Genomic DNA, 23,911 nt, shown 5'->3' with positions numbered 1-23,911 from the left:
GTATGGAAGACTATGCGTATATACGTGCTTGGTTTTCAGTAGCATATCTTACAAGCACTTGAGGCTTGAATTTTTGTCTGCTAGCACAGATATAAGATCTGAGTTACCACGCAGCTCACCAGTGACGCGACCATTCCTCCCTGGCGTCCTCAGTGGCACCTCAGGCAAGCCTGTGGGCTCCTGCCCTGCTGGGACTGGAACAGCCACCTTTGTTCCCTGGGGCCTCCCTCTGCTGGAAAGGCCCCTCCCCGTCCTTCACACCCCCACTTGCTCTCCACCTTGGGTCCTCCCGACCATTCTACCTTCACAAGTCCTTCCCCCCGTTCTTCCCTCCACTCTCTCATAACGCCTTATTTACCTCCGTTCTAGCCCTTTTCACACTCGTGGCTGTTTTTACTTTACTGTGTGTCAGTCTGCCCTATTAGGACGTCAGGCCCAGGCAGGCAGGGGCCGTGTCTGTCTTGTACACTGCTCCAAACCCTGGACTTAGAAGAGTGCCTGGCACATAGTAAGTACTCAAACATCTGTTTGTAGAATGAATGGGTAAATCCACTCCTTGCTTAAGGATTGATCCTCCCCTCACTCCAGGCCAAACAGTGGCTTAGAAGAAATTGTAGTCACTTCTAATGAGTGAAGAATTTCCCACCCTGGATAATGAAGGAGGAACAAACCTTAGATTCAGTGTGTGCTCACGGCGAGGTCTGCAGGGTAGCACAGGCCAGGCCAGCGTTGTATGTGGGCAGCAGTGAGGACGCCTTCCTTCTGTGCTGCCTTCTGCAGTTACAGAGATTAGAGATGGCTTCTCCAAGGCTGACTTTCAGAGAGATGAGCAACATGTGCCTCCCCTCGGAATGTTCTTGCTTTATAGTAATATCCTTTTGGCCTAATGACCTGTTCTGTTTTTATTTCTTGGAATGAATTAAGGGCATTAAGGGGGAGCTGAATGTACTTATGTAATTTGTACCTTTCTTTACTTGATATATGTGTTATCAGGCCCGGAGGGGAGGAAAGATGTTATGCCAGCTCCCAGCCTGGACCCAGGGCACCCTTGGCAGCCTCCGTTAACCTCTGATACTCTGTGCACCATTTTGGGAATGGCTCTGACTCACGGTGTTTACTTACATCAGTGGCAGAAGTCATTGGAATCCAGAGATCTGGGAACCATTTCCCTCACCTCGGTCATTCCTGGATTCCTGAATGTATTCAGCAAGTATCTTTTGAGGGCCTACTGTGTTCCCAGGACACACATGGGGGACCACGAATGTGTTTTTCAGGACTGGGAGGGGAAGGGGGAGGGGGGATGATTTGTACATCTTTACACTTAGGATTTTCTTGCTCTCAAGTCTCAAATTTGTTGCTTTTACACCTTCAATGGGCAGAAACACACTGCCCCTACCCCTTGTGCAACTGGAATTTTAAAGTCTCCGAGAGGAGCCTGCCTGAGGGCCTGCCCACTCCACTGATGACCAGCAGTTCCCTGAGTGGCCACAGCGGAGCTGCGCTCCTCCCAGAAGCCTCAGAAAAGGAGGGAGAGGTTGGAAATCCCCACCTGCTATTCACTCACTCAGATCTTGGTTGAGCACCTGCTGTGTGCAGCACTGGGGGACACTAGAGCCGAGTGGTAAGTGAGACACATGGCAGAGCCTGCAGTCCAGGGCTTCCCCTGCGCCTCCCCGCCTGCGAGACCTCCAGCCTGGCTCCTCCCTGTCCCTTGACCAGCCTCTTACTCCCCCTGTTTTATGTGACTGGAGGTTCCTGTGATCTTGTCATCTAGGTCACTAGCTTCCTCTTTAATCTTGTCATTCTATTATACACACCAAACATTAAAATGTTTATTTTGGTAATAAGGTTCTTAAAAATTAAGAAAAAAAATTTACTTACTACCTAATCACTCCTTTGTCATAGCAGCCTGTTCCTGTTTTACGGGTACAATAACCCTTGACTTTCTTGGAGAATTCTTACCAGCGTTTATTAGAATTTCTCTCTTGTTCCCTGAAATATCTGTGTTTTCCCCAGAGATCAATTCAAAGTAAAAGTCGTCCTGCTTATCCTGGTCCTACTCTTTCATGGTTTGGGTTTTTATTTCATTATTATTTATTTAATGGTTGAAGATCCTTGGTTATCAGTTCATGTTCATGAGAGAAGAAGAGGGTTGATTAGGAAGCTGATCCGGGTTTCCCTGTTGGCCGCTGCCTTAAGAGGGAGGATGTCTGCGTTTCAGCAGAGGCTGGGCAAGGCCCCAGGTGGGCCTCCCTGAAGGGTGTCTGGGCTCGATGGTCACAAGTGCAGTTTTAAAAATTACTGTGATGGTTGCTTCTCAGTCCCCCCTCCCCCAGCTCTGTTCGGCACCCCTGCCCTGGGAAGGCTCGTCCCCACCCTGGCCTCTGGGATGGTTTTCTTAGTTTCCTCCCAGCCCAGACCTGTCTGCTTTCCTCTAGCACATCCTCCCTGCTGCTCTGTTGCTGCACTGTTACAGGTTCCTTCTTGTCAACCTAGTGGGCCCTTAGGGGCAGGGAGGGAGAGATGTGTGCACCTCTCTTGAACTGGCTGTTTTAGTGTGATTTGGGGGAGAGAAACAGAGTTGAAGGAAATACATGGGGAACATATTTTCTTGTCTGTTTCTCCTGTTGTGATGGGAAGGGATCAAGAATAACTCAGTATACACTACCTCATCCTAAAAGTTCATTTCAGAGCGGTTGTTTGGGATTCAGATGGCATTCTCCTATCACCAGGTTAGAGTGTAAAAGCCTGTTTCAGCGTGTTTGGTGTGCAGTGTAGCCCACAAGATAGAATCAGGACCGGGTCCATGCGCAGGAAGAGTGTCCGACAGGAGTGCTCTCCCTCACGTGCAGCGTGTGTTCCGAGGTAACTGAACTCATTCAGCATTATCGTCGAGTACTGTAGTTCAGTTTCTTTAGGGAGACATAGTCAGTCAACTGCTGGGTGCTAGACAGTCTGAAATATACTACGGAAGTGCCAGACTCAGTACCTGTCCTTGGGAAGAGCAGTACTAACTCACTTGTCTGTCACTTTGCACTTTCCCAAAGTTCTTCCACATCCGTTACCACCCCTGAGCCTCTTCATACTCGGGAGGGCAGGAGCACCAGTGATGCCCTTGCCTTACAGAGGCGGACAGGGCCGTCTGGAGGGATAGGGGGCTGGCTTCCCAGAGGTGAAGCTAAGACTTGTTTTCCACCCATCCTCACACTGTCTTCTGAGGAACTTCACCTTCCTGTTGAGACGCACCCAATTAATTATTAAATATACATTTATGTTGTTGGCATTGATAAATGTATCTTAGGAGCATTCAGTACCATTTGGCATTAGAGACCGACTTGTGCCATAGCATGTCTTTTAAGACCCTGAAAGAATGAAGGAAGCAGAACTAGGAAATGTGCCCAACCTGATCTCCCTTTGAAGCAGAGTCTGCACGTTCTCTTGTTGCCCTCAGAAGCCTCAGGTTCCCCAACTTACGTGTTTCTTTACCCAGAGTGTACTGAAACCAGGTTCATTTTTATGGTTAAGGATGTTTGTGTGTGGAAAAAAAAATTCTGAGTGATATTCCCTGACACGTCAGGGTCTTTGGCCCTTAATAAGACAGCTCTGAGAATCAAGCCCCCTTTCTAGGGAGCAGCCTCCCAGCCGAGCAGGGTTCCCAGAGCTGGGAATGACTCAGGCTGGAGTTGAGGTGTCCTGCTGGGGTTGGGCAGTATGGAGTCAGACAGGCTGGGTTGAGTCACGGCCTCGCATTTGCAAGCTGTGGGGCCCTTGACGAATGGTTTGAATGGTTTGCACCTCGGTTGCCTTCCTGTTAAATGGGCACAGTAATTCACTTTTGCAGGGTTTTTGAGGAACAAAAATAATATGTCTAAAGCTGGTGCTAAGATGTGCCTGGTATGTGGAAGCTGCTTAGATGTTGGTTTATGCCTACCCTGGGCTCCAGGTGGAGCAACAGAACCACACCTGGTTGAAGCAGGCTTGCTTTACTTGACACAGACATGGCTGACTTCAGCCCAGGGAGCCTTCTTTGGGGCCGTCTTTCAGTCATTAGATAGTTACTGAACACCTGAGTGGTGCCATTAGGCAGCTCTTCTAGTTCCTTCCTTGGTGGCCTTGGTTTCACTATGGGATTGAGAGTGCTCCTGGGGTGCGACCTGGTCTGCAGCTGGTCCCCCCTCAGGAGGGGGGCATACTAAAGTGAACCTGCACACACTAGAACAGAGCGCCAGTGTGTGGCTGGACATTCGGGGGCTTTGTTCAGAAATCTTATTTTTCTCTTTGTGTGTAGGCTGTGCCCTGTGCCCTCTCCTCTTACCTTAGACTTATTTGTCTGCAGCTCCAAGCCCCCTATTCACACATGTCCACCCCTATTCCCACCCCACTTCGCACTTTAAGGAGGGAATTAAGTGATGACTGGAAATAAGCTTTGAGGGAAGAGCATGCATTGTGTTGTCTTTGAGTGATGGAACTATGGATAATCTTTCTTCCTGTTCTTCCTTTCTCTCCCAAACTCTCTTCTCTGAGTCCTCTATGGAAAACATGGGTTATTTTTGTTTTTTTAAGTTACAAATACATTAAAAGAAAAAACATTGCAAGTTGATTGGTACATTAAGACCCCATAGCATTGAGTATCACAGTTTCTCTTGTCTTATATAAATTTGTAGAGCAGATATCCTGTGATTTTATTTAGATTGTCATCAAGCATTTACTACCAATTTCACTTTAATTACAGTGCTAAAAGGGCAAAGAGTATTCTGTTTGTGTTTGACAAATTTAACATTTGAGTATCTCCTGATTTTCCCATTATTCTAGTCTAGTTTTTCATTTTTACTTAAAAGAAATTGAGGTCTAGCCTACAAGCTGTTTGTATTCCCAGCACTAGTTCAGTTCTTGAAATTTAGATCTTTGTTGAATGCATGAATGAGGCTCCCCAAGAGCAGCTGAGGATGACAGGTCTTCCCTTCTTTCCAGTTTTAAGTTGACACAAGACCAGTGTGTCATTAAGCCACAAGATGCTTTCTGTGCTCTTTTCTTCCAGTCCCTTCCTGACCGTCTCTGAGCTTGGCTATCGCTGGTATGACTCAAGAGGTCATGTGGACCCAGGGATAGTGGTTGATCGTGATGCCAGTCAAATCCTGGTCATAAAAGAATGGATCTAACTGTTCATCATGGAGAACATTTCTTGAGTGAGCCCTGAAGGCTGAGAGCTGATTCTGTTACTTTTATAAAATCACCAATCATGGATTTCCAGGGGCAGATGAGATTTTCTTGGCCTCTGTTAACCCATCTTGTCAATCCCTCTTGCCCCTCCCCTCTTCCCCTGCTTACAGATAGGAAGCCCTTCTCCTGTGTACCTCAGCAGAGCCTATTTGCCTGTAAGTCCCTTTCTAGCTTTTCCCACATCCTGTGGAGGAAAAGACCCGACTTTGCTTTCTTGATATTTTCATAGCATTTTATTCATAATACCTATAAACTACTAATTATATGTAATGTACTATAATAGGAAGAACTTGAATTTTAGAAGCACAGAACCTGGTTTTGAACCTTGATTTCACCATTTGTCACCATTTATAATTTTGAGCAAGTTACTTGACCTGTAAGTCTCCCAAGGCATTAGAAATAAAAGCAAAAAAAAAAAAAAGATGGAACCCACTTACAAGCCTTTGTTCAGCAAAGGAAACCATAAACAAAACAAAAAGACAACCTACAGACTGGGAGAAAATATTTGCAAATGAGGCAACCAGCAAGGGCTTAATTTCCAAAATATACAAACAGCTCATACAACTCAACAACAAAAAACCAAACAAGCCAATAGAAAAATCGGCAGAAGATCTACATAGACATTTCTCCAAAGAAGGCATACAGATGGCCAACAGGCACATGGAAAGATGCTCAAGGTCACTAATTATTAGAGAAATGCAAATCAAAACTACAATGAGGTACCAGTCAGAATGGCCATCATTAAAAAGTGTACAAATAACAAATGCTGGAGAGGGTGTAGAGAAAAGGGAGCCCTCCTACACTGTTGATGGGGATGTAAGTTGGTGCAGCCACTATGGAAAACTGTATGGAGATTTCCTCAAAAAAACTAAAAACAGAACTACTATATGATCCAGCAATCCCACTCCTAGGCATATATCCAGACAAAACTATAATTCAAAAGATACATGCAGGGACTTCCCTGGTGGTCCAGTGGGTAAGACTCCATGCTCCCAATACAGGGGACCGGGGTTCGATCCCTGGTCGGGGAACTAGATCCCATATGCCACAACAAAGTATCCCGTATGCCACAACTAAGACCCGGTGCAGCCAAAATAAATAAATATTTTTAAAAAACAAAAACAAGAAAACAAAAGATACACGTACCCCTTAGTTCACAGCAGCACTATTCACAATAGCCAAGACATGGAAACAACCTACATGTCCATTGACAGATGAATGGATAAAGAAGATGTGGTATATATATATTCAATGGAATATTACTCAGCCATAAAAAAGAATGAAATAATGCCATTTGCAGCAACATGGATGGACATAGAGATTATCATACTAAATGAAGTAAGTCAGGAAGAGAAAGACAAATACCATATGATATCACTTATATGTGGAATCTAAAATATGACACAAATGAGGGACTTCCTTGGTGGTCCAGTGGTCAAGAATCCTCCTTCCAATGTGGGAGACGCAGGTTCAATACCTGATTGGGGAACTAAGATCCCACATGCTGCAGGCAACTAAGCCCGCGTGCCACAACTGCTGAGCTTGCACACCTCAACTAGAGAGCCCGTGTGCCGCAAACTACAGAGCCCACGCGCTGTGGAGCCTGTGCGCCATAACTAGAGAGAAGCCCATGTGCTGCAACGAAGAGCCTGTGCGTCACAACGAAAAATCCCGCATGCCACAACTAAGACCCAATGCAGCCCAATAAATAAATAATAAATAAATAAAATATTTTTTAAAATAAATTTTAAAAAAATGACACAAATGAACCTATCTATGAAACAGAAACAGACTCACAGACATAAAGAGCAGGCTTGTGGTTGCCAGGGGGAGGAGGGATGGGAGAGGGATGGATTAGGAGTTTGGGATTAGCACATGCAAACTGTTATATATAGAATGGATAAACAACAAGGTCCTACTGTATAGCACAGGGAACTATATTCAATATCCTGTGATAAACCATAATGGAAAAGCATATAAAAAAGAATGTATATATATGCATAACTGAATTACTTTGCTGTACAGTAGAAATTAACGCAACATTGTAAATCAACTGTACTTCGATAAAAAAATTTTTTTAAAGTTACTTGACCTTTAGTTTCACATCTTCAGAAAAGAAAATAAATATGCCTACCTCGTGGGACTCTTATGAAAAAATAAATGAGATTGTAGAATATAGCTAAAACTGTGCTTAGGGACTTCCTGGTGGTTCAGTGGGTAAGACTCTGTGCTCCCAATGCAGGGGGCCTGGGTTTGATCCCTGGTCGGGGAACTAGATCCTGCATGCATGCCACAACTAAGACCTGGCGCAGCCTAAATAAAAAAATAAATAGTAAAAACAAAAACAAAAGACACACAAAAAAACACTGTGCTTAGAAGGAAATTTATAGCTTTAAATGCATACATTAGAAAAGAAAGGCTGAAAATTAATGAATTAAGCTTTAATTTCCAGAAGTTAGGAAAAGAACAACTTGAACCCAAAGATGGTAGAAGAAAGGAAATAATAAAGGGAAAAAATCAAGGAAAAAGAGGACAAATATTCAATAGACAGCTGAAAGAAAGCTAAAAGTTGATTCTTTGCGGAATTCCCTGGCAGTCCAGTGGTTACGACTTGGTCCTCTCACTGCCAGGGGCCCGGGTTCAATCCCTGATCAGGGAACTAAGATCCCACCAAGCCATCCGGCGCGGCTGGGGAAAAAAAAAAAAAAAAAAAAAAGTTGATTCTTTGAAAAAAAGAACAAAAATCAATAAACCTTTGATGAGACTGATGAAGAGAAAAGGCACAAAAACCTAATGTCAAGAATGAAAAGGGGAACATTACTACAGGTCTTTCAGTCTTTAAAATGATCATAAGAGGATAATATGAACAGCTTTTTGCTAATATATTTGAAAAAATGAACTGGATTCTCTAGAAAACCACAACTTTACAAAATCATCACAAAGAAATAGAAAATACGTGACTAGTCTTCTACTTTTTAACTAGAATCTGTCATTAGAACTGCTTAAAGAGGGCTTCCCTGGTGGCGCAGTGGTTGCGAATCCGCCTGCCAATGCAGGGGACACGGGTTCGATCCCTGGTCCGGGAAGATCCCACATGCCGTGGAGCAACTAAGCCCGTGCGCCACAATTACTGAGCCTGTGCTCTAGAGCCCGTGAGCCACAACTACTGAAGCCCACATGCCTAGAGCCCGTGCTCCGCAACAGGAGAAGCCACCGCAATGAGAAGCCCACGCACCGCAACGAAGAGTAGCCCCCGCTCGCCGCAACTAGAGAAAAACCCGCGCGCAGCAGCGATGACCCAACACAGCCAAAAATAAATAAATAAAATAAATTAAAAAAAAAAAAAAGAACTGTTTAAAGAAAACTCCAGGCCCAGATTATTTCACTGACAAATTCTGCCAAACATTTAAGGAAAAATAAATCCAATCTTACACAAACATCCATATGTGATAAAAGCTCTTAGTAGAATTGTAGTAGAAGGAATCTTTCTTAACCTGCAAAGTGATATTTTAAAAAAAGTCCTATAGCAAACATTATACTTAATGGTGAACTGTTGAATACTTCATCTTTGAGACCAGAAAGGATCTCTACATTTTATTGGAAGTCCTCTCCAGTGCAAAAAAGCAAGGAAAAGAAATAAAAGCCCTAAGAATTGCAAAGGAAGAAATAAAACTGTCATTATTTGAATATGATATGAATGTGTGTATAGGTCATCCAAATGAATTTATAGATAATTAGAAATAATAAGTACAAAAAAAGGAAATAAATAGTGCAAAGTTGGTGGATACATGATTAAGTATACAAAAATCAGTTGCTTTATATGTTAGCAATAAACAAAGTGAAAAAAACTTTAAAATACTATTTATAATATCAATGTCATATTAAATGCTGAGTAGTACACTGACCAAAGGTGTGCGTGAACTCTATAAAAAGTACAGATCCATACTGAGAGAAATTAAAGAAGGCCTGAATAAATGAAATACATTCCACGGATTAGGAGGCTCAGTACTGTAAAGTTGTCCATTAACTCAGAGTGGTCTGAGGATTCAGCGAGATCCTGATCAAAATCCCAGCAGAGTTAGTTGGTTGGTTGGTTGGTTGGAACTGAACAAGGAGATTTTAAGGTGTATATGGAAATGCAGAGGGCCGTGGGACTTCCCTGGTGGTCCAGTGGTTAAGACTCCATGCTCCCAATGCAGGGGGCCTGGGTTCGATCCCTGGTCAGGGAACTAGAGACCTCATGCCGCAGCTACAAGATTCCCCCATGCCGCAACTAAAGATCCCGCATGCTGTAACTAAAAGATCCCCCATGCCGAAACTAAGACCCGGTGCAGCTAAATAAATACATGTGTACATACGTCCAAGCATAGCCAAGCCGCTCTTGAAGAATAAAGTCGGAGGACTTCTTCTGCTAGATGCCAAGAATTCTTATAAGATTGTGGTAATTAAGACAATGTGGTATTGTCACAAGAACAGACAGAATACAGAATAGGGAGCCTACGTGAAGATCCACACATCTGTGGACAATGGTGGCACTGCAGAATACGGAAGTAAAGAAGCTCTTTTTAACAAATCATGCTGGAACAGTTGGATATCCATATGGAAAAAAATGAAACTTGTATATCATATCACATACAAAATTAATTTCTGGGTATGAAAAGTAAAAACCAACCAAAACAAAACCATTTAAAAGATAATAAAGGTAAATGAATATCTTTATGACCTCAGCATAAGAAAAGACTTCTTTTTTTTTTTTTTAGACACCAATTGTACTTGAACATTTGTTATTTTATTTGTTTTATTTTTTAAATTTATTTATTTTTGGCTGTGTTGGGTCTTCGTTTCTGTGCAAGGGCTTTCTCTAGTTGTGGCAAGCGGGGGCCACTCTTCATCGCAGTGCGCGGGCCTCTCACTATTGTGGCCTCTCTTGTTGCGGAACACAGGCTCCAGACGCGCAGGCTCAGTAGTTGTGGCTCACGGGCCTAGTTGCTCCGCGGCATGTGGGATCTTCCCAGACCAGGGCTCAAACCCGTGTCCCCTGCTTTAGCAGGCAGATTCTCAACCACTGCGCCACCAGGGAAGCCCAAGAAAAGACTTCTTAAACAGAACATAAAAAGCACTAACTATAATAGAAAATATTTGAGAAGTTAGACTATATTAAAATTAAGAATATTCATGCAACAGGTGGCACCATTAAGCAATGAAAAGGTAGGGCATAGGGCAACGCATATAATTTATACAAGACATTAGTGAGGGAAATCAGATTAAAATCAGTGTTACAACTCACATGCATCTGAAGGCTAAGATCAGCAGACTGTCCGTGAGGACTGGACTTCAGTAGTAACTCATAAAGAAACAGCAGCAAGTGTTTTGTTTTTCACATTTTATGTTCTAGAAGATTTGAGCTCAGCACTGAGGTGGTTACTGTCAGTGGTTAAGAGCATGGCTGGTGTGAACCTGCCTTTATTCAGATCTCAACTCCACCACTTGGCCCAGCTCCTTACCCTTCCTGTGACTCAGGATCCCTTTAACAAGGAGCATGATTCTAACACTTCCCTCAGAGGGTTGTCATTAGGGTTAAATGAAGGCCCCAGGGCCCCAGGTCACAGCCCATGGCAGGGCCTCCCTCAGTGGAAGCTCATCCTAGGTCAGCACCCTTGCAGATTGCCAGCACATGCAAGGCACTTAGTGCAGTGTCTGGCTCATGAGAATGTCTTCCCAGGCATTAGGTGATGATTGGCCTCCCCATTGCTGAGTGAAGGAGGGCTGGTGATAGTATCAGGGTGGTAGGGGAAGCCTCGTACAAGTGCTTATCCCAGTAGCAACAGTCATGGGAAAACAAAAAGCAAATCCAGCCCCAGTCACTGGCATTTCTCACTACCTTTTGGTGGTTTGCTGGGTGGTGATTTTAAGAGCAATGGCTACCACTGGGTGTCAGATGTATGCCACATGACTTTGATTCCCTGTCTCTAATCCTCCTTCAGTCCTGTGAGAAAAATATTCTCATTCTTATTTTATTGAGGGGCTGACTCTTGGAAGAGGTGCCGCTGCTTCCCACATATGGGTGACATTTGAAGTCATAGGAAGGGATGAAACATTGCTGGGAGGTACAGGGAGAGCCTCAAGAATGGACCATGGGGCGTGCCAGTGATGGGGAGAAGGAGAGGGGGTTATCAGAGAGGGAGAAGAGACCCAGGAGAGACCAGGATCACTGAGGTTGGTACAGGGTGCTTTGGGAGGGGTGGAGGGTTGGGCAGGACCCCTACTGCAGGGCAGGAAAGGGGGACCTGGGGAGATGCTGGTTGAGAATTCCGCTTGGGCGACCGCGGCGGCCTGACCTCAAGCCCCGCAGAAGTTGGTGTTGCTCTGTGAATGTCAGAGATGAGTTTTCAGGTCAACTGGTGCTTTAATACCAGTTGGGTTTTCCTCTGTGGTACAGACCCTGGTCCCCCAGGCCCCTCTTTTTTTCCTGTCTGCCTTACGACTGTCATGTGGAGCTGAAGGAAAGAGTGAGGACACTTGGAGCCAAGGGTGTTGGCCCAGGGCGAGGCTCCCACTGAGGGAGGCCCTGCCGTGGGCTGCAACCTGGGATCCTGGGGCCTTCATGCACCATTTCGTCTAACCCTCGCTCAAACCTGGTAGAACACAGCTCAGGAAGCGGGGCCTCAGAGAACAGAATGGCTTTCCCACAGTCACCTAGCTCATCAGTGGTAGAGCTTGTGAATCTGAGCTTTCCTGATTGCCACCATCCTAGGCTTTCATCTACATTACCTCACTAACTCTTTGGGCAGGAGATCTTCAGTTCTTCCTCTTACTCTCTATGTCTACTTGGGTTTTTTTTATGCCTTGCCTCGGTTTCCTCTCTAGGACTTTGAATGTCTTTGCTGACTTCTGACTTCTTAGAGGAGACTGAACAGATCTGCTTTGAGGGTTCAGAAGGGAAGTGTCATCAATTCTGAATTATTACAAGTCAGAAGTGAAGTGGTGGCACAGAGCTTCCAAAAGTCATTTATTAATATAAATGGAAGGCCTTGCACAATTTTACAGAAAGAGATTGGCCTTACTGATTTTGTTTTACTTAGATTATGGCATTTACTTAATGACATTCATATATAAGCTTGGAGAATGTGTAAGTGGGGAGATGGGGAACAAGAGCTGAGAATCTGTGCGGGGGAGCTGGTTCTGCATTAGAAGCAACTCTAAACAACACACACGCAGATAGGTGAGCTGACTGCAGTCATTGCACATTGGGCTGTGGCTACACGGGGTGCCGGTGGAGTCAGCTTGGCCTTGATCTTGGGAATGTCGCAGTCACTGAGCACAGTGCTTTGGTGAGAAACAGGTCCCTGCACTGACAGGGAAAATTACCAAGTTGCCACTGTGTGACTTGGGCAAAGAAAGCTGGACTTTCCTTGTTTCCACTGGTCAGGTATGCCCATGCCTCATCTCCAGTGCCCTCTGCAGCTCTGGTGTTTCTTGGTTTTGTTACTGGGCAGGGCGTCTGTACTCGGTGATTCAGTCTCTTGCTCCTAGAAGTCTGTGTCTTTTCGTGCTGAGCCTGGTGGCAACCTCTTCTTGGCTCCTGGCACTTAGTAGGCTCTCAATAAATCTTGTGCAAAACTCATCTTCTGTTAGTGTCTAAACCAGGGCTGAACCCAGGCAGAAAATGAATTCCTGAAAATGAGCTTTTCAGGTGTCAAGCTGCTTCTCTGCCCAGAGCAGGCGCCCGATCTCCCTGCACCTGTCCCCTGCAGCTGCTCCCCGGAGCTGGCCAGGCAGCTCAGCCAGTGGCTGGATTTGGCCACTTTGAGACTCGCCTGAGCCGAAAGCCCAGATATTCCCTGAGGAGCCTGGAGCAGAGACCAGCTGCTCTGGGTAGAAAACTTTCTGCTGTTGCAATCATGGACTGGGGTGCTTCTAGGAGGGCCCTGGCTAAGAGCATCGGATTCCACAGGAAGGGAATGCTGTGAAACGTAGCACCAGGGCCCAGGCCAGAGAAGCCTGTCTGGCCTTTGTTATATCCCAGGAACGAAAAGGACACGCTGCCTCTGTGATTATGGAGCAGAGATCCTGCCAGCACGCTGTCTGGAAGAGTGCATGTGTGGCACCCATGCGACTCTGCCTGGTTATAGAGTGCGTGCATTTGGAGTACTTGGCTTCGAGGTACCATAATTTGCTCTTTACTTCAAATTTATTGTCCGTACAGGGCTGTGTTCAAGTTGGGAAGCTGTGAAATACATCAGATTAAACCTTTTAATTAGCAGTTAGATCTTAGGTTATAAGATACCTGATTTATTTAAATTTGAGATCAATTTTTAGAAAACATCTTGGTATGATAGAGAGAACATTACCTTAACAAACAGGCACAGTTGGTGTCCTGCTGGTCTCCACCATTCATTGCTTGGGTGACCATGGACAAGTTACTTAGCCTCCCTTAGCATCAGTTTTCTGAGCTGTAAAGTAGAGATAAAAGTAATGATAGTGATAATAATTACTATCTAATAATAATTACATTATCATTTACTACATAGCAGTTAACTGGAGACCACGTACTGTTCACCCCTGTATGTCCTGCTGCATTTGACCCTCACAGTAGTTCCTTGCAGTATTGTCTCTCTTTTACAGATAAGGCCACTGAGGTACAGAGAGCTTAGGTACCTTGCCCACTGTTGCCCAGCTAGTGAGTAATGGGTCTGGGATTAGAGCCCAGGCAGCTGGTATTCCTTACTCTGCTTCTAGACTGTCTCACAGGGAATTACGAGGATTAAGTACGATAACATGTGGGAAAGTACGTAGAACAAAGCAAAGTCTTGTACCTTGTAAGTGTAACAATGTAGATCACTCTGCCTACCCTGCCCTACCTTCTCCCTCCTGTGGCTAAGCTGAGGCTTTGGACTCCTGACTGCGGCAGTTAGGAAAGTTTCAGATCTCTGGCTGTGTGGTCTGAATGCAGGGTGATGTATAAGGGAGGGTGGAATCACTTTTTCACCAAGAAGTCAGGGAATCTCATCTGGTTGTGGACGGGTCATTCCATCAACGTGACTTGTGCTTGTGAATCTAGCGGGGAGTCCTTCAACTTCTTCTCTCTGGCAAGGGAAATAATCACCCTGTTACCCTTGCTTGGATTTAGAACTTTACTCTTTCTAACTGACCCTCACACAGACTGTATCAGAATAAATTGGTCTGAATCGGGGCATCAGTGGCTGAAATGAGCCAGTCGTGGAAAGGGGGAGACAGTGCCCAACACAAGCAAAACCTGGTGGAAACTCTCTGGAGAGTGGAGTCAGGTGTCGAAGGTGGGTTATTTCCACTCACATTTTACCCCAGGTCCTAGTCCTGTCGGATGGGTAGGACAGGCTGGAACAGAGTGGGCCCAGAGATGCAGGGACTCTGCTTTGGCGTGTTCTCCTCACATGTTCTCTGTCCCCTTCTCCAAGGGATGAGGCCGATTAAGGTTATCAATCTGTTGATTTAAGTACACGGACTGTTTGCAGAAAGCTCTTTGAGCTCCTCAATTAAGATGTTGAAAGGTTTTCTTGTTACTGTGAAATACACACACACATGCATGTAACACACACATGTATGTCAGTGCCAAGTTTAGAGTTTATTGACTTTCTCCCACCAAAAGGAGACATTTTAGACTGCTCTCTACTGAAGGCAGTAATGGAAATGGAAGTAGTGAAATGGAGATGGCTTGCTTTTTTACCTTGGGAATTTAACACCACAATGATATGTTTTTCTTTTATAGGTTTGTCTACGGATTTTGAGCATCTGAAGCTGACCTCTGAATTTAAGCATTCCCTGCTGCTCCCTCACCCTTTGAAGAGATGTCTGTCACTTATGATGATTCCGTTGGAGTCGAAGTGTCCAGCGACAGCTTCTGGGAGGTAATGCCCATGATTTCTTCTGGATGAATGCAGAGACCACGCCAATCGTGCCTGACACCCCCTCCCTCTTTTTTGGCTGAGATTTGGGAGATGAGATGAACATACCCCAAAACCAGCCAGGCATTTGTGGTCAGATCTAGGTGGCAGCAGGTATGGCTTAGCTCTCAGTGAAGGTGGTAAACTTACCTTGTTAGGAGAGTTGGATTAATGAGAGAGGTTAGAGGTGTTAATTAAGGTCTTGTCAATTTGTCCATTCTCAGAGCTTCCTTTCCACGTTTAGCCTTGATATGACTTGACGTGACGTACACTAATTACCGGGCTTGGCCTGAGAAGCAGCATTACTTTTGAGTTTTGTATAGAAAAATGGACGGCGGTGATGTGACATCATGTTGGACAGTACAGGCAAGTGGCCGGAGGGCTGAACACACTACCCTTGAGCTTGCTGGAGCATCTTCTTGTCAGTCTGTGCCCATGAGGAATTCCTTTCCTAATCAGATTATTTTGTGGTGTGTGTGGTTTTTTTTTTGGAGGTTACTCTTCCTGAACCCCACTTACTTCCTGCCTGCTGGTTAAAGCAAAGTCCATGTTTGATAAAATTTTGTTCGTATGGCAAAACCCCCGGAACCTTCCCAGCATCTGTGGGCTTAGTGGAAAGAACACTGGCTCTGCAGTTGGAAAGATCTGGGTTCTGATCCCAGCTGTGCCATTACTAGCTGTCTGTGTGACCTTGGGCAAGTTGCTTGACTAATCTGAGCTTCAGGGTTTTCATCTCTAAGAGGGAAAATGATACTGGTCTTCGAGGGAGGTTGCCAGGATGAAATAAGAATGGAGACATCGGCGCCATGTGGGTGCTTTCCTGACACAAAAGGCTCAAGTGCTGCAAAAGATGAGGGTGAGGCCCTGGGGTTTGCTGGAAACTAAAATACATTAGTTTTATGAACTTAGATTAATTAGGTGTATAATTTTGTCTGACATCAAATACCATCTGATATTATAAATTTATTTATTTTATTTATTTTTGGCTGCTTTGGGTCTTCACTGGTGCGCGCGGGCTTTCTCTAGTTGCGGTGAGAGGGGGCTACTCTTCGTTGCGGTGTGCGGGCGTCTCCTTGCGGCGGCTTCTCGTTGCGGAGCACGGGCTCTAGGTGCGCAGGCTTCAGTAGCTGTGGCTCGTGGGCTCTAGAGCGCAGGCTCAGTAGTTGTGGCGCGTGGGCTTAGTTGCTCTGCGGCATGTGGGATCTTCCTGGACCAGGGCTCAAACCCGTGTCCCCTGCATTGGCAGGTGGATTCTTAACCCCTGCGCCACCAGGGAAGCCCCCCATCTGATATTATAGTCTAATAGAGACAAGTGATCACAGGAGCCCAAGTTTTCAAAAGATGGACTCAAAATTGTCTCAACACTTTTCTTCTTTGGGTATTGGGGGAAATGTCATTATTGACTTTTAGCTGAATACTTCGTTTTATTAAAAGTGTGTGTTTATTGAGCACCTCCTGTGTGCTAGGCCCTGTGAGTTCCAGGGGGAAATGTGACAGCCTGAGTCCCTACCCCTCGGCTGGTAGCAGCCTTCCTGGTGGGTGTCCAGGCTGGAGCTCAAATTTCAGTAGCCAGAGAGGCACATGTGGCCCGGGAAACATTTCACCGAAGGCAGCAAGAGTGACGGGGCAGCAACGGAGTCGCGGCGCATCCCAGCCGCTCAGCAGCAGCAGCTCCCTGGCATAGTCAGGTGCATTCTCACAGCATGCGGGAAGGTCGGTGGTAAAACTAGATAAAAATGGATCAGAACAGGCAGTTCCAAGATGCAGTGTGGAGGTGCCTCTGGGACATCGCTGGGATTCAGGACTGCCCCTCTGGTCCTGTATGCAGTCCTGGGTTCACAGGCAGGCAAGCTCCGCCTGCTGTCCTCTGGGGAGGCTGTGGCCTCGCCAGCACTGCAGAAGCACTTGGGGAGCTGGCGCTGGCTGCAGAGACTTCCTGTGAGCTCCTGTGAAGCTGGCCTTTAGACATGCAGGTTCCTGTTCTTCTCAACACTGATCTGAAACTATGGACAGAATCCTTTACAGTCGTGGGGAAACTTTCTGTTTGGTAACTGTCGTGACATTGCCATCAGCGCCTGCCTTGAACGAGGTGGTAGTATGGAGAGGCTAGAGCACACGAATGGCCTTGTGAGGGATAGACCAGGAGAGGCAACAGGACAGGTTCAGACACAGGCTTTGGAGCCAGTGGCCTGGGTTTGACTCCCTGCCTTGTCACTTAACTGTGTGTGTATGGCTTTAGGCAAGTTACTCATTTTTCTTTTTCTCACTTTCCCAATCTGTAAAATGGGGATACTAACAGTACCCACATCCTAGGATTGTGAGAGTTAAGGGAACAGATGCATGTAAAGTGGTGTCGGGCCTCAAGACAGGTGCTGGCTGGGAGCTCTGTCCCTCTGCTCTGGGGGATGGGGGGCCATCAGCACACACACGACATATAATCTGTTCCTCTGGGGTGTGTTGGTCAGCGTTGCCGTAATTACCCAGATGCCAGAAGCTGCTGTGGAAAAATTAAGTAGCTAAATACAGTGCTATTACAGAAGTCTTCAGCTGCTGGTTAAAAAAGAAAAAAGTAGGTGGAAGTTGCCAGTGTGTATTGTCAGCATATATTAAGTCAAGTGGCTTGAACAAGTCCTGTCATTGATGTAAACCCTTAGGCACCCTGTTAAATTCTTAACTGCGATGTCGGTAGACAAGAACATCTCTTGTATGAAGAATCCTAAGGATTCTTCAGGCTCTGCTCATCTTGTGATGCTGTCCCTGAAATTACTCTTCATCTCATATAAATCAGCAGTGCCGCCCTCCTCCTCCTCCTCTGGTGGATGTGCCCTGGATTGCTCGGGCTGAACCGGCCCTGCTCGTCTCTGAGCAGCTTAGGCACACGTTGCCAGTTGCACAGCTCCCAAGCTGCCAGCAAGTTCCCTCTTCCCCATGGAAGGCCACTTCTCACTGGTGTGACCCACAGAGCTGTACAATCTAAAGAAAGCCTTGCGGTCTCGAGGTGGAAAAGTCTTTTGTGCTTAATTTTACTCCTTCCCACCAAAAGGTGCTAACTGAAGTGGGTCATTCCAGAACCATCTTCTGCATGCTGGCTGTGTGCCTGCACGGGAGGGACATGGCCCTGCCCTCCAGGAGCCTTTGGCTGTGACATTTGGAGGTAAGCTCCCTGAGGGAGGAGACAGATCATTGTTTGAGGTGCTACAGAATTTGCTGGGGTGCAAGGGGGAGGTAGGGCTCCCCCTAGGGTGGGGGGCAGGAAAGGTAGCATGGAAGATGGGCAGGATCGGTACTTTCTAAGCACTCAGATGTTTGCTAGATGAATGAGTGAACAAGTAGTGATCTTGGGAGGAGAGATTACCCACAGGGACATAATATCAGCCAGAAGTATTTAGTGGGCATTTGGAGGGGACACTTTCTGTATCCCCAACGCCATAGTAAACGATTCAGAAGAGAAGAGGGTTGGATATCTGATTCCCACAGTGAAGGTGTTGGGAGGAGAAAGGATGGTGGCCTCCATGGAGAGTGAGGGCAGTGAGGCCAAGCCACAGCTCTGCTTCTCAGGGTCATGGTATTCAGAGCAGAGGGGTCTGCTGCTGGCATCACCAGAGAAGATGTGTGGGGTGGGTGGGGCTGGGCTATGAGTTGGGAGCAGGGACAGCATTCTAGGCCGGAGCAACGTCTGGAGGTTGGAATGAGCATGGCCTTGCAGAGGGCTGAGGATCTTGACCTCTTTGGAGCCAAGGGTCTGTTTTGGAGGTGAGAAGTCATGTGGGATTAGGTAGGTCGAGGCCTAGTGGAGGTGGTTCCCCAAGAGGATGACTCCTTTAGCCACCAGTTGGCTGAAGTTGGAGGCTGGCACATCCTGCCCACAGGCTCCCCAGTGGGGCGTGGGTGGCTCGGTCGCTTCTGGCAAGTCCTGGCTTGCGCGGGGAGCCTGCAGGTGTCCCCCACGTCCTTCCCTTCCAGGCCCTCCTTCTGGGTCTCCTCTTTGGCTCTTGGGGCTGGGGTACAGAGAGAGCCTAGGCTGCAGACCATGGTGCTTTTCAAGTGTTACCAGTGCTTCCTAGGAAGCCTGGCCCCCCTCTCCCCTTCGTAGGCTCTGGGAACACGACAGCGCATTTGGCCCCAGCAGGCCTGAGGGCTGCTGCCTGAACCTCTGAGGGCTCCTGGGGCCAGGCTGGGAGGGCAAACTGCTGATTTCAGGAACTGGGCCCTGCATCTGCCTCATCCCTGAGGCAGGAGCTCTGTTCAACTGTCAGCAGTACGTGCAATTAGAGCTCAGATCTCCCCGGCTGAAGCCAGGCTGGGGCTGGCCTGTACTGCACTCTCTGTGGGCACAAGGAGCCTTTGAGGAGAAGGATATTTTGGAGATGAAGAGGACATAAATATCTTGCTGTAAAATGTTCTGGGAATGTTAGCCCTAAAGAGTTGGCACGTGACTAGTATTTGCCGTCTCCTTCAGAGAAGGTTCTCCCTGCAGGGTCCTCTCAGACTCGAGCACTGTGGACACAGCACATCACATGAGAACATCTCCATGTGCGTCAGTGTTTCGTCTGGAAAGCCATCCGTGTGGAATGGTGTGTACTTTTCCCATCCTTTTAGACCAATTTTGTAGGTAACATATTTAGAAGATGCTGCTGCCCCCTGTTCATGGAGTCCATAAAGCCTTATTTGGCACCTGCCACAATCCAGGCCCTGGGCTGAGTCCTGGGGTCCCAAAATGAGGGCACAGTCTTGGGACCCCAGAGCCAACATTTTTAGTGGTGGGCAGTCATGGGCGGTTGGGTGGGTGCCGTGAGTGGAAGCACGAGGTGTATGAAAGTAACTGTCACCTTGCCTCTCAGCAGCAGTGGTCCATTCCATGTGTTCTCCAGCCACCTCCCACATACACAGATCTGGATGGACTTCTCTGCATGGCAGCCTTACTGTGGGTGTGTCAGCCTTATCACTATTCCACAGCACTTGAACACAGCTGCCAGCAGGCTGGTGGCTTACCTTTATTTCACTAAAGTTTCTAAATAGAACCATTAATTCATTCTTTCAAGCAAACTAGCATTTGCTGAACCATGACCAAGCATTAGGGCACTAGCCTCCCCTGTGCCGCGTTCCATCTGTTCTCTACCCTGCAACCAGGGTAGCCCATCCAGAAAAGCAAACCTGTGCAACTCCCTGCCCCGGGTAGGAAGCTTCACTTTTCTGCATCACCTTCAAAGTAAAGCCGCACTCTTTAGCATGCCTAAGACTTGAGCATGTGCTGGCAGCTGCTGGACACCTGGCCCTTCCTAAGGAGCTCTGCCCTGGGCTCCAGCCAAGCAGAGCCCCCCCAGGCTCCCATCCACCAAAAGCTGTCTCCCTGCCTGGGAGGGTAGGGGCTGAGGGCAGTGGTCTTTTCTCCAGCCTGACCTCCATGTCTTTCCCGGGGAGCCCCTCCTCCGGGCAACCTTCCCTGGTCCTCCCTGGCAGGACCGGGCAGCCTTCCCTGGTCCTCCCTGGCAGGACCGGACAGCCTTCGCGCACGCCTGCCTACCATGCTGTACCGTTGGCTTCTCCCTCTAGGCTGTGAACCCCCTAGGGGCAGAGACGTGATTCTTTCCTGGGAATCTGATACTTAGCACAGTGCTTGACACGCTAAGTGATTGTTGATTGAATGTACAGGTGAATCAGAGAAAGGATAAGGTTTAATGCTGGGTAATAAGATATGCCCTGCTCATAAGAAGCTTACAAACAAATATTTGGAATTAAAATATGTATGCAAATAGCCATAATACTGAACAGAAATCATTATTTCAGTAAACACCTACAGAGCACCCACTATGTGCCAGATCCTATTCTAGGCCTTGAGGGTGCAGCATGAATAAACAGACAGAAGTGACTTTTACATCTGGCAAATGCTGTGAGGCTGTGGAAGAGGGCCCTCCCTCCTGAGTGGGTGGACTGCGCCATGTCAGGGGTGGCGTCAGGAGAGCAGTGACTTTTGCCGCCCCTTGTACCCCATGCATGGGTGTGTATGTGCTGCCAAGTCCTGGAGCGGGGTGCCCGTAAGCTCTCTGCGAGGGTCTGTGCACTCTCTGTGGGAATGTTAACCCACAAGACGTTCAGCAATGAAAACCGGTGATAGCGGCTAGCATTTATTGCACACTTGCTTTGTGCCAGGCACCTACTCTGCTTCACATGGGTGCTCTCGGTCCTCTCCACTGCCTCTGCGATTGTGGGCTCCACTTTACAGGTGGGGCCGCTGAGGCTCGGGTGGTCTGATGGTGCTAGCAGTGGGTGGAGCTGGGATTTGGGCCCAAGCACCTGCTCTGTAGAACTGCTCTCCTGCCTCTGCTCTCAGCCTCCTGGGAGCTCCTTATAGAAGAGAGGCATTCCTTTGCAGTGACCGCCATGTACTTAAATGCCTCTGCTTCAGCGTGAGGAAGTAGCATCCTGTCTGGGTTCAAACCCGGTGGCAGCGTTTCTTAGTGTGTGACCCTGAGGATTCAGGGAAGAGAAGTAACCTGCTCAGTGTCCTAGGCGCGAGCATGGCATTGCTAATTCCTACTTCCCAGGATGGTTGTGAGAATTAACAGACAACACCAGCAGCGCCAGGGTCCGAATGGCTCCGAGCCCGAGTGGTCTCAAAGCGTCACCTCTTCACGCGTGAGCGTCGCACCCGTGGAGACAGGCGAAGACGGGCGAATCAGGTGGCCTTTCCCCTGGTCCGTGCAGGCCTGCCCCTCCCCTGCCTAAATGCCGCTGTTCTAGATGCCAGGTAGCGAGCCGCTCAGCTCTGGCCTTGAGAGACTCGAACACTCAAGATGTTTTGCTGTCAAGCTTATTCTCTGAAGATAGATTTTTATTTTCTCTCTTGATTTCAGTGATGTCAAAGTAACTTGTGTAAGCCCTGTAGGAGAAAACGTTTTCCATTTCTACTCAGTAACAAATAGGAATGCATGATTTTAGAACTGGAGAAGTCCTGAGCGCTCAGTTAGCCTGTGGTGGCCGGCTGCACTGGGACACCTTTATACAATGGGTGGGTGCGTACGGTGGGCCTGGTGCTGAGGGGCCCAGGCACGGAGATGGGACGGAGGCGCTCGAGTCCTGGGGCGGAGGGTTTCCTTTTTTAACAGGAGTCAGGAAGATTCAACCAGGGAGCTGGGGGAGGGGCGGGGCACTGTGGAAGCCGCAAGCTGGGGAGGGGGTGGACATGGTGGAAGCGGGGTGTTCCCTGGAGGAAGTGCTATTTATTCCCACTTTTCCAATCTGATGATTTCCACACTAGGTCTTTTGGCTTTTTACCCCGGGGGTTCACCGATTTCAGAAATCTCTCTAACCATCCCTGCCTCCTTTCTCTGTTAGAGTTTCTGCCAAAAGCGGCTTGGTCTTCAGCGAGCCCTTATTTAACAGAGCCGGAACTTATCTCACCGTCAGGGTTGGCGGCAGCCCTTAGAGCGAGGAGGTGCCACTCATGCAGCACCTACTGGAGCATGAGGGGGAATAAGAGGGGCAGCGCCCTGGTCACCAGGCAGCCGTGTGCTCAGGCTGCTTCCCGGACGCTTGGCTGAAGCATGAGCGTGTGCACGTACACTCATGCCGGGGAGACTGGGCGCTCCAGGGCAGGGTCTTCGGGGCGGTGGCTCACAGGTGGGGCATGTGCTGTGCTCAGGAACAAGTCCCCAGGCGTCGCTGGGCCTTTATCCTGACATCTGAGCAACGTGTGCCGAGAGGGCAGAGCACAGTGAGCCTGGCTGACCAGTGTTGAGGAGGAGTTCAGGTCTAAAATAACTGTTTAAACACGTCCTTCCTCTGTACGTTATTATGTGTTCTGCTTTGAGTTAGATCTGAGAACTGGAATTTCTCACTTTCCATTTCATCCATTTTTCAGCTTGTCATTTTGAACATTTAGATTAAAGATTGATAATGCAGTTATTTTTAACATTGTTGAAGTTTGGGATTTGTGCTTTAAAACTCTCAAACAGCAAGGGTGATGAGCCACAATTTCTTCACCCTCCTACTTGATGAATACAAATTCCAGGAATAGGGGGTAGGGCTGGTAAGTGTTGGGGGTGAGATCTGAAAACCAGGAGTTGGGACTGAGTGAGGCCCGGGGCAGTGACAGGACTAGTTTGGGTCAGCACACAGGTCAGGCTCAAGGTGGCTGGAAACTGAGGCTGTAAATAAACGACAGCAGCAGCAGGCCGGCAAGGAGCCTGATGTCTAACCCTCCTGGGGCCCTGCCAGGTAAACTGCATTACCCTGTTTCGAGAATGGAGAGCCCGGTGAGGTCAGGTTCAGGGGAGCACTGAGGTGAGGAGATCCTAGACCTTCTGCTCCAGTGCAGGACGAATTGGGAGCCCGATGGTGGGTGAGCTGGAAGGTAGGTTGGAGAACTGGAAGTGGAATCCTGTAGAAACGAGGACTGCCAGAGCCCAGTTTGAGAGCAAGGCACAGAGTTCATGGTTCTCCAAGGATACGCCTTACTCCTTGGTCCTTTCAAGCGCATCACAGATTTTACAACCTTAAGATCGATTGTGACCCCTTGTTTGGAAAGGGAGGTTCAGAGTAGGGGTTGGGATGGATTGAAGAAGGGTGCCTGAGACGGGAGGCCCTGCTGGTGTGTATGGATATGGCCTCTGCTGTGCACTCCGCAGGGAATGCGGGTGGGGAAGTAGTGGCACTGAAAGGCCCAGTCCTGGAGCCCTCTCGGCCTGCGTGGACATGGCGGGATGTGGAGGTAAACTGACTGGGAATTGGAATTTGACTGAAAGCCGTGCAGGTGCAATGAAGGAACT

General features: G+C 47.7%; 1 protein-coding gene and 1 long non-coding RNA gene across 6 annotated transcripts in view; one reads left to right on the top strand and one right to left on the bottom strand.

Annotated features, from left to right (window-relative positions):
• LOC309610184 overlaps window positions 1–23,911 on the bottom strand; it is a 281,821-nt gene that overhangs the window by 81,319 nt on the left and 176,591 nt on the right. The gene's annotated exons all lie outside the window — the stretch shown is intronic.
• PACSIN2 (protein kinase C and casein kinase substrate in neurons 2) overlaps window positions 1–23,911 on the top strand; it is a 136,538-nt gene that overhangs the window by 79,706 nt on the left and 32,921 nt on the right. For all 5 annotated transcript variants that reach the window (XM_082352642.1, XM_082352639.1, XM_082352640.1 and 2 more), the window contains one exon: window positions 14,969–15,107. In XM_082352642.1, coding sequence (XP_082208768.1) covers window positions 15,048–15,107 — 60 coding nt within the window. In that variant the 5' untranslated portion in view covers window positions 14,969–15,047. The remainder of the gene's footprint in view (window positions 1–14,968; window positions 15,108–23,911) is intronic.

The sequence above is a fragment of the Balaenoptera borealis genome (assembly GCF_965194805.1).
Source record: "Balaenoptera borealis genome assembly, chromosome: 13".
Taxonomy (NCBI): domain Eukaryota; kingdom Metazoa; phylum Chordata; class Mammalia; order Artiodactyla; family Balaenopteridae; genus Balaenoptera; species Balaenoptera borealis.
Note: the sequence above shows the minus strand (reverse complement) of the source record. Positions and strands in the feature narration are given on the sequence as shown.